Source organism: Labeo rohita, chromosome 12 (genome assembly GCF_022985175.1).
Source record: "Labeo rohita strain BAU-BD-2019 chromosome 12, IGBB_LRoh.1.0, whole genome shotgun sequence".
Taxonomy (NCBI): Eukaryota; Metazoa; Chordata; class Actinopteri; order Cypriniformes; family Cyprinidae; genus Labeo; species Labeo rohita.
Genome location: NC_066880.1, coordinates 31,094,613 through 31,111,799, shown reverse-complemented (window position 1 = coordinate 31,111,799; position 17,187 = coordinate 31,094,613). Strand labels below are relative to the sequence as shown.

Below are 17,187 nucleotides of genomic sequence, written 5' to 3'. Positions count from 1 at the left end.
TTAACTAACATGAATGAACAATGAACAATACATTTATTACAGTATTTATTCATCTTTGTTAGTTAATGGAAAATACTTTAACCAGTGTTGGGGAAAGTTACTTTTAAAAGTAATGTATTACAACACTGCCTTATGCCTTGAAAAAGTAACACTTCAGTTACTTTTTATGGAAAGTAATGCGTTATGTTACTTTTGTGTTACTTTTTAAATCTGGGCAGGGCTTGCTGGTTTGTTTTTAATATAAAAAGTTCTGTTTTTGCAAGTGTAAAGTCCCGTTCACACCAAAAGTGAAATGAATAAACCTCAGGCTGAAGGAAAAGTAAATTAATCACATCTGTACAGTAGAACGCAGAAGAAGAAAGTTCAACACACTTAGCAAAAAAAGAAGCACGAATGTTTGTCTAGAGTATTTTTATCAGTACGGTTGAACTGGATCATTGACGTTCAGCAGCAGAGACATTGGTGAATAAAATGGTATTAAATACATGAAGGTTACTTGTGTTTTTCAACATTTAATTATTTCAGGTTTGCATCATATCATTTGCTTTTCACTCATTTATTCTAGATCTACAGTAACATCTTACTCCTGATTTTGCTCAACATGGGGACAGATCTGTCAATCAATAAATGGTAAAAAAAAAATAACTCAGTTATTTTTTTGTAAATGAAGTAATGCGTTACTTTACTAGTTACTTGAAAAAGTAATCTGATTACATAACTTTCATTAACCCCAACACTGGCATTAACTAATGTCAACAAACACGTTTGTTTTTAATGATGCATTAGTAAATGTTGAAATTAACATTAAGATTTATAAATGCTGTAGAAGTATTGTTTTTCCGTTTTTCTTTGACAGTACAGTGGAGATGAGACGGGGGGGGGGATCGAGAAAGGTCTGCGAGGCGGGATTCGAACTCGGGACACCCGAGGCGCAACTGCACCATTTGTCGGCGCGCTGTTTTTTTTTTCATAACCCATACTGTCTCAAGTGCTGCTGTCATTATCAAAACTATAAACAGAGTCTTCCATAACAGTTTGTATTTGGACAACGCATTGGTTGAGTATTTTAATTCAAAAACATAATTTATGTAGGTTATACGTTCAGTTGCTGTTTCTGTTACTTCTGTCAATAACAAAGGTTTGTATGGGGATGCATTCAGTATTTTAATTATTAACTTGCATGATCAAATTCAAAGCTTCCCAGCTTTTTCTCTAAAAAGGTAGTAATGCCATTATTTCATTAATATCTACATCATCACACGTACTTCAAGGTTATCAGGTCTTTATTCCAGGACATGAATGAGTGGACAGAAGGGAATCGGTCTCACTGTATAAAGTGATAAATCGGCCGAATGCAGACTGTAGCCTGTATCTACTGTACACACAGCGTGAAACATCAATGCAGCTGCTTCCATTAGTGTGTGGTAACAGTTTTCGATAGATTTAGGCTCGAGGGATCGCTCGCATCTGACGTTTTTATTCATCTTTCCCCAAAGAATTGTCTGGATCCTCTAACAAACAATTATCAGATCCCACGCGCTCCTCGCTGTGTTCTCCTGCGGGACGAACTCTCCGTTCCGCTCATTGTTTTTGTCACAACAAGAGCGTGAAATCCGCGCCTCGGAACGGAACGGAACGGAACGGATGTCACTCCACTGACCTACATAACGGCGGCGATCGGATGGAAAGGTCGACGCCGGAGCGCTGTCGGGATTGAGGGGTTCGATCCGGAGCGCAGCTGGATGTGTTCGGTAATGTGAGCGGCGCGCACGGTGATGGACGCGGTTCTGCTGCTGCTGTCCTGTGACCGATCGATAATGTAGCATCACATCAGGCGGGAGAGCGGACTTCATCCACCCGCTTCGGTCTGAGCCGCGTTTCTAGTGGCTGAAGCGTCGCGTCTCGCAGGAACTAAACGGAGAAATTCACGAGACGTCGGAGATTCCCGAGCCGTTCTGCGCGCTGCGGACTGAACGGAAAACGGCAATCGCGTCGTCGAGCTCCGGAGCTGCTACGACAGAATTATTGAGCCCGGAGACGCTGCGGATACAGAAGCCAAAACCATGACCGGAGACAAAACATGCGCCCGCTCTTCGCTCTTCGTGTCCGCGGGGCCGCGAGCGTCGACAGGCCGCTGAGCGTCACGTATGTTCACCTCTCGCTTCATTCATTTAGTCATTCGCTGCATGTCGCATGATGTGATTGTTAGTTTGGCAGCAGCGGTGATGATGATGATGATGATGATGATGGCTAATCACGGCCTGTACCGATGCAACCGACCAGTGTTATCCGTTATGTCATGCAAATACTCGAGCATTGTCTCCAGTCCACCAATAACGTGACATTTCGAGAGGGGAACGCCGATATACACGTTTGTCACGTCGTCGTGTTTTGTGTTAAAGAATGCTCGACCATTTTATATTCAGATCAATGTGCCGATACTTTTAATCGTAAAGCTGCGGTTTTTGTGATTTGATGATGATGATGATGATGATGATGATGATGATAGCGCATTGCGCATTTCTGCTGATCCGGAGCCGGACTCACGTGCTTTGACAGCGGCTGATTTACTGCTCCACACGAGTCTGATAGAAATGAATGAATGAATGAGTGAACGAATGCGGCTCTAAATAATCACGTTCCAGCCGCTTTAATGAACAGAACCGTGAAGCTGCGGGAAACGTGTTTGCACGCGGAGGATGATGAGCGAATGCGTTAGTTAGTGATGAGGATGATGGGATACAGGTTCCATCCTTTGTTTTGGACAACAATAGAGCTCTGTCAAAACACCATTCACTCCACACTTGATTTCTGGGGCATTTATGACATTTGTATCCACATGTATCCTTTAAAAAATACTCATGTGTTAATGTTTAGATGTTTTTATAATGTTAGTATTGATTTAAAAATGTTGGCGTTTCAGAAATGTTCATGTATTTATTCATACATTTGTATTAATATGCTTCATATATTCTATAAATATTGCATTATGGCACTGTGCTTTACTAATTCTAAAATATAACACTTCTTTTAATAATTTATTGACAGATGTGACCCTGGAGCACAAAACCAGTCATAAGTATCACGGGTGTATTTGTAGCAATAGCCAACAATACATTGTGTGGGTCAGAATTATCAATACTTCTCTAATGCCAAAATCATTAGGATATTAAGTAAAGATCATGTTCCATTAAGATTTTTTGTAAATTTCCTACCATAAATATATCAAAACTTTTTTTTCTGATTAGTAATATGCATAAGAACTTCATTTGGACAACTTTAAAGGTGATTTTCTCAATATTTTGATTTTTTTTGCACCCTCGTATTCCAGATTTTCAAATAGTCGTAGCTCAGCCAAATATAGTTTGATCCTAACAAACCACACATCAATGATGTGTAAATCTTAATTTTAAAAAATTGACCCTTATGGTTTTGTGGTCCTGGGTCACATTTATGCTTAATTACTTATTTATACATATTTGTACATTATACATATATGTAATAATACAGTAATACACTATATATATATATGTGTGTGTGTGTGTGTGTGTGTGTGTGAGGAGTTCAGATGCAAAACCTTCTTTAAGTCACTTTGGTCAAAAATGAGATAATGATAGTGAGTGAATGCTCCTGACACATAGAACACAACCATCAAATACTTTTACTTCAGACTCACTAAATCCCAACCTCAGCCCAATCAGACGTACCGGTACTTACATAGAAACCTGTTCTGTTTACTAACTTCATGAACAACTGTAAGTGTGATATAGTGTAGTAGTATTAGTAATATATCTACACATACACTGTTTTCAAAATTGTTCATATTTTAATAATTGTTTAATATTTAATCTATTAATACTACTACTACTAATAATATAATGATATAATAAAGTCATAATTTTAGTAGTTCTTCATTTTTTAAAAAATATATATTTAAAAATATAATAATAAAAATACTTTACAAATATTTAATCTGCTTACTAGTTATATATATATAACTTTAAAAGTACACATGCACAATAGAATAATATATTTCAGTTTTTATTATGATTTTAAAGCATAGTAACAAGAATAAAGATGTGCTGAATAGTCTCAGTAAAACAGAAATCATATATTTATTCTTGTTCCTATGCTTCAAATTCATAAAATAGTTTGAAGAGTGCACATCTGTACTCTCACGTGACAGTTAATACTTGCATTTCTTATCACTGAATGCATTTATGTAGTGCGTTGTTAGTGCGTGATATTAAGAATGTATTGTGTGTGTGCTTCACGGGACATTTACAGTAGGTCGCACCGTATTAATAAAGGGCAAGTGTGATTCAGGGCAAAAACGGCAGATATTATTGACTGTGAGCGTCGGTTCTGTCTGTGACATGTGACTGGGTTTGCATGTGTTAGACTGGCCACATGTGCTAGCATATGGGGCGTACATAATAACTTGGTTTATGCAACACAATTCAGACTCAGGAGAATCCATTTTCCTCTCCTTGTGTTCCTTCTAATTGCTCTTCCAGCGTTAATAGCTGCTGTCCTGTCATTGGTTTGTTTATAGTTCGCTGCGTTTGCTTGCAGAAGCGTGAGGCGGACGGGAGAGACGGCTGCGGACGGCTCCTTTCAGCGCAGAATCGTCAGAGTTCACCTGCAGCCATCATGCTGTCCATCATAGCGGCCGGCTCCGTGTTCTTCCCGGGCCTTTTCCTCCTGTCCAAGCAGTGTCTCAAATCCATCCCGGGCCTGCGGTGGAGCGAGGGCGATGCCGTCGTTGTCTCAGCCAGGTAAAAATACGGCCGTAAGTGGACGGCAACATTTCGAATGTTTTTCTTCAGAGAGATCAAATGATCCGTGCGATCGGAGACTTTTGATTTTTTTACTATACATCACACCGTGAAAGAGCACTGGCGGCACTTCCTGTACGTCTCTTGTTATATTTTGAAGGTTGGTGTCATCCATCCAGGCGATTATGGCGTCTACGGCGGGTTACGTCATCTCCACTTCCTGTCAGGACATCATTGAGGACCAGTAGGTGCAACCCTCATCACTTTTTGGACATTAAATCTATTCATATCAGATCTTAATCAGAGCAGATGGTGCTCTTTGTTCTTAAAGACGTAATGTGAACCTATTGATTGGATGATGTGTTTGTTTGTCAGTTTTAGAGCTTGTAATAATAGAGTTGTGAGTGTGTGTGTGTGTGCGTGTGCAGTCAGATATGAGCAGCAGACGTTAGTTTGCTCAACTTGTGACTGACGTGATCTCTAATAATGCAGCAAAAAGCCATGAGAACAGTAATCAGATTTATTTGGTATTTTATTTGATTACACCACCATTGAAAGTGTGTGGTAAGTAATGTTTTTTTCCAAAGAAATTAATACTTTCATTCAGCAAAGATTAGCCATCAATTTCGAATAAATTCTGCTCTTTTGAACTTTCTATTCATCTGTGAATCATGAAAAATAAAGGATCATGTGACACTGAAGACTGGAGTAATGATGCTGAAAATTCAGCTGCGCATCACAGAAATCAATTACAGTTGAACAGATATTCACACAGAAAACAGCTGATTTACATTTGAATAATATTTCACTATTTTTACTGTATTTTTAATCAAACAAATGCTGCTTTGATGAGCAGAAGAGACGTCTTTCAAAAAAACCTTACCAACCATAAACTTTTAAATGGTAGTATTTGATCATCTAATTTAAAGAACTAAGTCACATTTTAATGGTTTTATATAGCATAAACACTAAATGAGGGGCTAAATTTACAAAAAGTAACACATTTTGGTGGGACTGACAAAGCTGGCATATAAAATGAAGTAAATATATATATTTGTTTTCCAGATAATATCTGAAGAATTTGCTTTGACTTTAGTACAAGCAGAACTTAAAAGCCACTTATTTCATTTACATCATGTCTTTAAATATCACACTCACTATTTTCACACCATATTTTTAGTCTTTATACAGTACATGAAAACGCACGTCTTCCTTTATATATCTAAAAACAGGATCAAAGTTTAGAAACACCCTTTACTAACCCTAACATACTGAAAACTCTTAAAAGTATATTTTAAAAATGCACTTGCAGATAACATGATCAATAAAATAATAATCGAAAAGCACTCTTAATGAATTTAATATGCATTCAAATGAGATATTTTCATTTTATTAACATCATTTTAGACGTTCAGGTGTAACTTTGCATTGAGTTCACACTTGGGAAGGTGGTTTTAAAGTGTTTTATTTCTATAATAAGTGTGTGTGTGTTCCTCAGGCATTGGCTGACCAGCTCCTACATCCTGTTCGCCGTGCCGTATTTCGTGTACGACATCTACGCCATGTTCCTGTGCTACTGGTACAAGCTGCAGGTCAAAGGTCACGAGGTGGACAACGGCTCCAGATCCAAGGCCGCGGCGGTGAGCGGATACCTGCGCCGGGAGTTCCTCATGATCCTGCATCACGTCGTCATGGTCACCGTCTGCTTCCCCGTCTCCGTGGTAACCGCCGCCGTCGTCGCTGCATCTGCATTTGACAGAAGCGGAATGTCGTGTTTTCAGAGAATCTGCTCACGTTCACATCTGCTCTCTGTCTGTCTCTCTCACGTCGTCTTTCAGTTCTGGAGGCAGGGGAAGGGCGATTACTTCCAGGGTGTCATGTTCCTGGCTGAACTCAGCACGCCGTCCGTCTGTCTGGGCAAAATCCTCATCCAGGTACATGCATTATTGATCAGATGATTTACCCTGATTCATCATTCCCTGCTTTAGCTTTAACAGTGTGTGTGGAACATTAAGCACAGCTTCAGTCATGTCCAACTCTTATACATTATTCATAGTGAAGTGTGTTTACAGAAGCGCTGACTTCACATCTGCCGCTCGGGCCCGTTTTACAAAGACCGCCTGAACCTGACAGACGAATAATACATGCACATGCGCGAAACGCACGCCTGAAGGGAAATTAAGATGATGACATCATTCATCCTCAAGTCATTCTTAGGTCAAAGCTTGTTTTGTGACTTTTTATCTCACAATTCTTTAATTCTGAGTTCATTTTATATCTCACCAAAAAAGATGAATTGTGAAATATGAACTCAAAGTTGCAAGAAAAAAGGCCAAATTGTGAGAAAGAAAGTGGCCGTTACCTTTTTTTATTTTCATTTTGTATCTTGTGGTGAAAACAAGCTTCCACCTGTTCCGTATACGTACGGCTTTGTGAAAAAGAAGTGTGCTTAATTGTATGGAGTGTGCACTTTATAGTGTACCTCACACCTTAAAAGTGTTTAAATTACCTTAAAAGTACTTTTTTCTACTTTTGTCTACTTTTCTACTTTTACTTTTGTCATCTAAAGAGAGACAATTTCATACAGCTGCTTTGCACGTTTCTTAAGTACACTTTTAAAAATAATGTCAAATTAAGTTTAACTTGAAAGTACATTTTAAAATCATTGTTTAATCAGATTTCGTCATGCCTTAAAGTAGTTCACTTATTTTGTGTTGACTAATATACTAAAGCACACATCAAGTACTTGATAATAATTTTAAAAATTTGAAGTTAATGTCTTTTAAATGTACTAAATTGCAACTTCATCATTACAAATGTGTAATTACAAAAATATTTCAATCAATGAAGTTTCGATAGAAATGACAGTATATTTTAGTTTACCGTAAATACTCGTCAGCAGCACACTTGAATTATATTTAATTTATATATAAGACAGAAATTTGATAGTACTTAAGTCCTAGTAAAGTGGGCCAGAATTCACCAGTTATTAAACCAACTGTATTTCATCTAAATTTAAGATATAAAACTTTTTTTATTTTATTGTAAATAAAAAACAATTAAGAGTCGTTATATTCAGTACTCACTTAAGTATATTCATTTAAAGTATCTTATTTGCATGATGAATAGTACCTCTTTTCACAAGAGTGACTTTATACACAAATGAGACATTTTCAACAATGTTTCAGTGTTTTTGTGCATGAAATGAAACCCAGTGTGCTCCAGTGTTGATTTGGAGCTCTATTGTGCTCAGAAAAAAAGAAGAAATGACTTTTTGACATGCTTTCAAAACTTGTTTTTGTAAAAGATCTGTCGGGGTGAGCGTGTTATGCTAGAGTAAGTGTCGTGTGTCTCTTATTGCTGTTCCGTGACCCTCTCAGAGCCTCATCTACAGCCTCACGTCACAGCTGTGTCTCAATATAGCTGCTGCATTTACAGGAGATTTAACACGTGATCGAATATCCTGATCTCCTGTGTGTTCAGAACGCCACTGATCTGACAGGACGAGTGTTCACCTCAGCACACGTCCGGATCACTTACACGCTACACGTACAACAGAACACTTCCTCAAAGATGAAGCGCACTATTGATCTGTCATTAACGGCACCCGGTGCAAACGTCAGGATCGTTTCCGCACAGGTTTCAGTCCTGACACTGGTTTTGCGCATTCATTATCGATCTGGATCTTATTATTGAGTCTCATAATCAATCATATTATCATCTGTTTGTAATGATGCCAGATTAGGGTGTAGGTGACTCTGTCCACATTATTACTAAGTGTTCATACAGAAGTCAACTTTGAAATAGAAAATGAAGTAATTCAAATGCAGGATCTGACCCGTTTAATTCTCCACACAGAATGCGGTGCGTCTGACACTCAATCTTTTTCTTACTCGTTTTCTCTTTTTTCATCAAGGTGTTTTGCTTATTCTCTCTCTCTCTTTGTCTTTTTCTCTGTTTCTGGCTGTAAAGTACAAGCAGCAGCACACTCTTCTTCACAAAGTGAACGGCGCTGCCATGCTGATCACTTTCTTCCTCTGTCGAGTGCTTCTCTTCCCCTATCTCTACTACATGTACGGAAGGTACGTCTGTCCTACAGGGAACAATTCACACAAAAATCAGAAATTGGTCATAATTTACTCACCCTCATGTGTTTCAGAACCCATCTACTGTGACTTTTTTATTCAGCAGATTTCACACTAAAAAAAATAGCAATATATGGGTTTGAATCAACAATGTGAGTAAATAATTACAGAATGAGGAACTATTACCTTAACTTACTTATCTCTCTCTCTCTCTCTCTCTCTCTCTCTATCTATCTAATTTAGGGATGCACAATATTGGATTTGTGCAAATATCCGATATATGCCGATATTTTTCAACTCATTTTCGATAGCCGGTGCTGATATATTTCCTTTTGTTTGGAAACAAGTGTCTCCTGTGCAGAAATTCTAAGCAAATAATTTTTAATTTTGGTCAGTTTTTAGTTTTTAGAATTTATTTGTTAAAATATAAAAACCAATAATGAAGTTCTTTTATAGTGACAGTACATTGAAGCTTTGAAAATAACTGTGTGTGTGTATATATATATATATTAGACAGATAGATAGAGATAGATAGAGAAGGAAGTAAGTTTAAGGTAATAGTTCCTCATTCTGTAATTATTTACATTGTAAACCCTTATACTACTATTTTTTGTGTGTGTGTAAAACAAAGAGCTGATTAAAATTAAAGATGATTTTGTAATTTAATTTACTTATTTAGTTTTTAATTTTTAAGAAATTTGTTTATGTCCGCTGAATAAAAAGTAACAGTAGATGGGTTCTGAAACTCACGAGGGTGAGTAAATTATGACTGATTTCCCATTTTCGCATTAATATATATATATATATATATATATTTGCAATTGCTGCTTCTTTTTTTTTTCAGATAAATGCAGCGGGAACCTTAACATTGTATTATAAGATTTGTCGATGTTAAAAAAAAAAGAGTTGTAAAAATTCAGAAAATCTTGTTTAAAAAAATGTAACATTACACATAATCAGTATATATAAAATTATTTAATTTACAAGTGTTTGTGATTTTTTTTTTTCATGTAAGATACAGCTTCTGAGCTTTAAATCAAAGCATACTCTTGATTTTATGACATCAGTTACTGCTTCATTTAATCAGAAACACAGTCTAAATGTTATCTGTGTATTTTACCTTCGTTTTATTAGAAGTGGGCCAACAGCGCCGCCTACGGAATTAAAACTCATTACCGGCGTTAGGTCTCATTTATTACTGTTTATCACACGATGCCTCACTCAGCATGTGCGTTCTCAGATTAAATGCAGCGATCCAAAATGTGAATCTAATCATCATTCAGGGAAAACTTTGTGTCAAGAATGAGCCACGCTGCTCACATGATCTGACGTGAGTTATTCGTCTAATCAGCAAGACTTGTCATTTTTCGTATTGGCTCGATGCTGCTATTTACATTTACACTTCAAGCCGTTATCGGCCGATTCTGATGTCGGTGCAGTATCGTGCATCCCTAATCAATAATTGATCTGTCTATCTGTTGTGGTGTCAGTAGAATCAATTCACTTTTATCCTCTTTGTTTCTGTCTGTTTCCTCTGGTCCAGGTACGCTTCCATTCCCTTCTACCGGGTTCCGTTCGCGGTGCCGTGGCAGTGTAATGTGGGAGCGGCTCTGCTCATGGCCCCGCAGCTCTACTGGTTCTCCCTGATCTGCAGGGGGGCCCTGCGCCTGTTCACCGGCAGCTCCTCGCGGTCCCGCAGACCCGCGGCTCCGGGCAAACCCGATTACGACGGACACGAGCCGCTGCCTCAGGCGGCCAACGGATACAGCGCGCGGATGGCGGGTCGGGACACGCCCACGATCTCGCACTGAGGGGAGGAGCTTACGCTAACGAAGAAGAAAAGGGGATTGGACGAACGCGGCGATGAAGCGGCAGAGGGAGGGCAGGTTGCGGAGGAAACACCCGGAGTGAATAAAGAGGTCCTGAAATAGACTAGACGCCCTGTAACGCACCACAGCACAGCATTACGTTCAGTTACGGGGCTCGTGTACTGTACATAAGACATGCTTTAGTAGATCGAGGGAAGCAGATGTGCCGGAAGAATCGGTGGAAGCGTCTACACGACGGCCGGACGTTTGTCGCGTCGCAACTGAGGCAATAAGTGCAAATTTTACGTGAGAGAAAATTTCTGAAGCAAGACAAGCACTTTCTGTTTGAGGCACTTTGAAGGGTCACAGAATGTCCGACTGGGGCCGAGGTCTCGCCCGAGCTCTGTTCTTTGCATATATTACTGTAGTGTTGCAGATGCATCGTTCATAGAAAAGCCCTCGATTATTATATTTAGCACTGAGCTACAATGATCAGCCCAGCGCGTCAGGAACGACCGAGCTTTACTACTGTCTCCGCTGAAACGCCTCTCGCTCTGTTTAAAAGGACAGTTCACCCAAAATGAAACCCTCGTGTCGTTTAGATGCTGTTTTATTTTCATTTGATTTGTGAAACACAAGTTTGAGATGTTAGGCAGAATGTCTGAGCTGCTCTTTTCCACACTCCATAAGAGGAGCATGTACACTACTGTTTAAAAGTTTGAGCTTTTTTTTAACACTTTTATTAATTAGGAATGTGTTAAACTGATCAAAAGTGACAGCAAAGAGATTTATAATGTTACAAAAGATTTCTATTTCAAAATAAATGCATTGAACTTTCTAAAAAAAAGTGTATTTGCTACCACAAAAACATTGCTAATAATCATAAATGTCTGTTGAGCAGCAAATCAGCATATTAGAATGATTTGTGAAGGATCATGTGACACTGAAGACTGGAGTAATGATGCTGAAAATTCAGCTGCGCATCACAGAAATCAATTACAGTTTAACAGATATTCACATGGAAAACAGCTGTTTGGAATTATAATAATATTTCTCAGTTTTCCTGATTTTGCTGTATTTTTGATCAAATAAATGCAGCCTTGCTGAGCAGAAGAGACTTGTTTCAAAAAACATCTCAGTAACCTCAGACTTTGAAATGGTAGTGTTTTAAGGCCGATACGATGAGTCCACACACAGCGAGACTGGAATACAGCGCATTAATCACTGTCCATCTGGATGGAAAACAGAAGCTCGGACATTTGACCTAATATCTACTTTCCACAGAAGAAAGAAACCAATATGATGTTGATTCATTGTCATTTTTGGTGAACTGTTCCTCTACCAGAGCCGATCAAACGAAAGACAAACCCGTCAAATGTAAAGCTCAGGGTTTGGGAATGTATTGTTCTGTTCACGCTCGGAAAACAAGCGTCACCGAACGGACGGTAGCTACCGTGAATGTGCTCCGATTCGACCTGTGATCCGCCGTACATGCGGTTTTACCACGAAAATTGTTTAACATTTGTAGTTAGCTTTACAATACCCCGAATATAACCTCTCTAAACAAACCCTGCGTATGTTTTAAAGGGACATGATCAAATATATATATAAGCTGCCTTATCCCTGTGGAAACTCTTATTCTTCATCTTTTACTCGTTAGTTTTGGCCAGAGGAGCGTTTCCTCCGTTTCAACAAATGTGATAATTTACATAGTCAATGTGAAATTTATTTGCACTTTATTCATTTGGTTGTCACTGAAGCCATTGTGTTTGTCGTCTCACAGTTCCTAACTATTATTTATTGTGGTTTGTTGGAAGATATTTATGGTTTTTAATTGTTTTTAGCCTGTCTGTCTCAGATTTTGGTTCGTTAATGGGTCACTCAAACGATCTAATCTCTGTCTAGTCATAAATCGAGGATTCATTTACAGATGAATTTTATTTAATAACACCGCTTCCGAGTGCTTGCGAGTTCAACCGTTTCACTTATCGAACAGGAATGAATAACATTGCAAAGTATCCGCCATCGAGGCCTGTTTTCGAAGCTTACTTAATCTTAAAAAGACTGTATGCTGATCTGAAATTTATATAACGAAAAAACAGGGGCGGAATGTCCATTGCGCTGAATTGGGTTTATGACTTTGCATGTGTATATTCCATCCTCGTCCCTTGTGAACCCTCTATCTATAACGTGCTCCGATATCGAGCGTAAATCCAAACTATTTAACCCTAGTGAACTGCAACGACTGCTTTTGATGCTTTTCTTTCGGACGGCATTTATGATTTAGTTGGTTCGACTTCTGTTGTCTTGTTTTTGTTCCATATGTAAACCTGTTGAACCTGTTCCCTGTTAACATGAGTACAAATGAAAGCACTGTTGTAATTCAGTCTCATTGCAGAAATATATACTCTTGTCTCATATGCTGCATGTCATAATGTCGCTTCTCCTGGTCCGTTTGTGAGCGAGTCGCGCGGTTTAATCGCGAGCATTAGTGTCGGCGTCTGCCGCCGTGACCTCTGCGGAGACTGCCGGAATTAACACCAGCTTTAATGGAGTCCAAAAAGACAGATCAGGATTTTGACATCAAATGTCCTCTTGATTCCTCTTAATTTGAGAGCCTGCAGCAGACGGACGGTGCTTTGAGTCCAGACAGCGCAATTCAGGCTAACAGGCCACAGAATGAATCGCGCTAATACCGCTACTCGTTTCTCCCGTCACAGAAAACAAAGTCTGGGAGATTTCCGTGTTTCAGCAGCGCATGCGATTGTCTCTAATTACTAGATAAGGATTGTTGAAAGGCACTCAAATTCATAGCAATTTGCTCATGAATCATTCAGATCCAGTTTGCTCACAAATCAGGCATCACTACGACTCGTCAGCAGGTTTATGTGGAAGATTGTTTCCGCCATGGGATAAAAACACCATAAAGACTATATTATCTCACACGTCACTTTGACCCTTCGCAAAGAACCGCCCCCCTTAGTTACTGTCGCTATGTCCGACAAGCCACGGCGCTGTCGCGCCACACGTCGTGTTCTCATGCAAAGAGGAAACTGACAACACACCGACAGACAAGACAGAGCAGAGGACACTTCTGGTATGAAACAAACTCTCAGCTTTCATATGTTAGCATTTTTGGAAAGAAACTCAAACAATAAATACTGTTCCCTTAAGGCTGGAATACACCACACGACTTTTAAAATCTGAACAGATGTTTAAAACGCCACACTGTAAAAAAACAGTTGTTTCAACTTAAAAAGTAAGTGTTTGCGCTGCCTTAAAATTTTAAGTTTAGTCAACATGAAATGTTAAGTTGTACTACGTGAAAACATGGATATTTAAGTTGAGTTAACTTTTTTAAGGCAGCACAAACACTTACTTTTTAAGTTGAAACAACTGTTTTTTTAAGTGTAGGCATCATATACTTTAAGACCCATATCCACTGCGTGGCGTGGCTCGTTACGGTTCGGCTCAGTTTGTGTTTCCACTGCAGGTTAGTATCGCTTTAGACTGGGCAGGATTATACACATCACCAAATCAAACTCTCCCTGGATCTGCTCTTCGGCTGTCAATGAGAGACACGTCTGTACTTTCTCAACAGACCATGAAACAGCCATTTTTAGTTGTTAAGGGAAAAAAGGTGTGCTCAATCAAAACAGCTGTGTTTGTTCAAACAAAAGTTAGGGTTCGATCGTTCACTGGCTGTGCTGATTTAAATCTAGCGGGTCTGGTGTCGCAAGTTCAAAGTGTGATTCTCTCCAGCCAATCAGTGATCGTCACATTTTGGTAACGGTACGGCTCGCTTGGAGCCTCAGTTGAGGTTGTACTGAAAAAAGTAGCAGGTACTGCACACAGTGGAAAACCCCCCAAATGTGAGCCGTACCAAACCGAACCATGCAGTGGAAAAGCACCATTTTCAATTTTGTAAATAGTGACAAAGGAAAACTGTCTATCATACACTACCAGACTTTAAAGTTGTTCCAATCACAACAAACTCTTGCAGAAACGTGTGCCTTGTTGCTACGAGAGGCGTGACAAATAAAAAAATTTTTTTTTTTGCGTTTTAAAATTGGCTGAAAAAATCAAAATGATTGATAAACCCCGACTGGATGGAAAAAATCGGAGACTGTGACCATCAAACACGATATTCTATGGAATCTGTCAACTCAAACCTGCAGATTGGCTCTGACTTTCAGCAACTAGCGTCAACTTCTCCAAGTCGGTGGAAAATTGGGGCAAAAATTGTACAGGGTATTCCAAGCTTTAATGTGTCAGTCTCTCTCAACATTCGTATGGGGAAACCCTTTCCCCCGAGATCCTAAAGCCTGATGGAATCACTCTGTTGATCTGCAGTAGCCAATAGTGTTCATGTATTCACCTGATTGGTGGGCTCAGCTGCTGTATAGGTGATGTTGAGCACCAATTTTCCTCAGAATCTCCTTCACTTAGTGATAATGTTTTCAAGAAGCCTCATCATTCTTCAGTGCAGGGTTCCCACAGGTCCTGGAAATTTGAAGGCCCTGGAAAGTTTTTGAAAATAAGCATACATAGATACAGGTCCTTGAAAGTGCTTGAATTTATTTTGTTTTCTGTAAAAAAAAGCTTACTTGATAGTGGTTAGTCATTAGCTATGTGCATTTACGCATTTCATTAACTTAACGTTACATGAGCCTAAACTCTTCTCAATAAAATCCATGGAAAAGTTCATATCAGATTATTTTTCAATATCAGATCTCTGTCATACGGCCAAAAAATATGTAACAATGAAAACTGTAACAATGTGTCTTACAAGGTAACACGATGTAAACCTTGTTCTCACTTGAAATGTGTCCCCACATTAAGTCCTGGCATTTGTGGAATTTGAGGGTATTGGACCTGGAAGGTTCTTAAAAGGTCCTTGAATTTAAAGTTAATGTGGGAACCCTGTCAGTGGAAGGTGCCCAGATCAGATGCCATCACTTGCAGTGAGTATAACATCTTCATATTATACGGATAAGCTCACAGTTTACTTATTCATTTCTGTACCTTCACAATGAATATTCTATGTCTTTCTGCCTGGGCGGCCCCCATGCAGACGCAGCACTGCTTAAGTTAGTCTACCCTCCAGTAAGTGAGAGCCTAAGGACTTCGGTAGCAAGCTGCACGGGCCCAGTTCCAGAGTTTTCCTCACCCCTCTCCCTTGGAGACTACATCCTCAAACAGTAAAGATGATCTGGATCCTCTCTGGCGAAGCAGAAATCAGCCTTTTAGTTTCAGAGGAGAACGCCCACTGCCCGTTATTCTTCTCGCTAACGACCGCACCCTTGAAAGGGATGCGCTGATGAGCCACTGGTTCAAGGGGTGGAAGTATGCATTCCCTCCAGTCAAAATAATGCCACTAATGCTGCAAAAGTTTAGGGAGTCTAGAGCACATTCGACAAGGCGTCTATACACTTTGAAGTGGAAAGGGTTTGTAAACTGGTGTGTCAGCAGACATGAGAACCCAGTGAGTTGTGATATCCCCGCTGTTTTGACCTTCCTACAGGAATGCCCAGATGCGGGGAGCTATCTCTACCTCTCATGACATTTGAGTGTCTCTCAGTTAGTAAACACCCCCAAATAACTTTAGTGCGCTCTGGCCCAGCCTTTGAACCAGCATGTCTAGTGACTTGAAAGTGCTCTCATTTAAGGTGGTGCTACTGCTCCACTACGACCGCTGGCGTTTCCTGTGGGAAATGTGGATGATCTGCACGCCCTCTCGGTCAGCAGTGCTTGTATGCAGTTTGGCCTGGACGATTGCATGGTCAGCCTCACGCCTGGACATGGCTATACACCTGAAGTGCCTGAAGTCAGGTTATTACGACACAGGCGTTCTGCCCCACAAACCAGCCTCTGACTCAGTGTCACAGAGGCGTGCCCTGTGCCCCGTGTGTGCACTACATGCTGACGTAGACAGAACTAGCCTGTTTTGAACTTTGTAGCAGTTTTTTGAGTAATAGCCCACTACCAAAAGTGAGAAAAAAAGTACTGTTTCCATTTATGTATGTCTGCTCATACAGGCCTTTGTTTTCACTCTCTGTATCAGCCTGTCCAGTGCTGCTTGACTGTGTACGGGGAGGTGCTGGCGGCACAAGCGCTGCCTTGGCTCTCTGCCAAACCTGCATGTATGTGTTTCAACTAGGTCCGGTACCCGACCCAAGGGAGGTGGGTCAAGTACACCACTATGTTTTGCTTGCTATGTGTCTCTAGTCTACTGTATGGGCTCTGTTCGAGCTGAGACCAGCGTGTTTTTCACACACCGGGGTTAATGATATGTAATGTTGAGAGACTGACTCGATAAGGGAACGTCTACAGTTACTCTACTGGAATTACTTTCTGCGAGAGGGGAATGAGACATTGTGGAAAAACTTCCTTAGATCCTCAACAGCTCTCACTCAGTCCAAAGATTCAGAGGTAAACTGGCGCCAGACATCACCTATATAACAGCTCAAATGCCATTGGCTGTTGTGGAGCAATAGAGCGATTTAATCAGGCTTC

The 17,187-nt window shown here is 39.9% G+C and overlaps 1 protein-coding gene across 2 annotated transcripts; it reads left to right on the top strand.

Moving 5' to 3' along the window:
* Positions 1-991: 991 nt before the first annotated feature.
* tlcd3bb (TLC domain containing 3Bb) lies at positions 992-15,378 on the top strand. 2 transcript variants are annotated; one of them, XM_051123823.1, is made up of 7 exons: positions 992-1,751; positions 4,576-4,778; positions 4,939-5,022; positions 6,277-6,499; positions 6,617-6,712; positions 8,751-8,860; positions 10,407-15,378. In XM_051123823.1, the coding sequence occupies exons 1-7, from the start codon at positions 1,743-1,745 to the stop codon at positions 10,672-10,674; spliced, it is 993 nt and encodes a 330-aa protein (XP_050979780.1). In that variant the 5' UTR covers positions 992-1,742; the 3' UTR covers positions 10,675-15,378. The 2 variants fall into 2 exon arrangements, with proteins under 2 accessions (XP_050979780.1, XP_050979781.1); XM_051123824.1 differs by having other exon boundaries at positions 995-2,145.
* Positions 15,379-17,187: the final 1,809 nt, after the last annotated feature.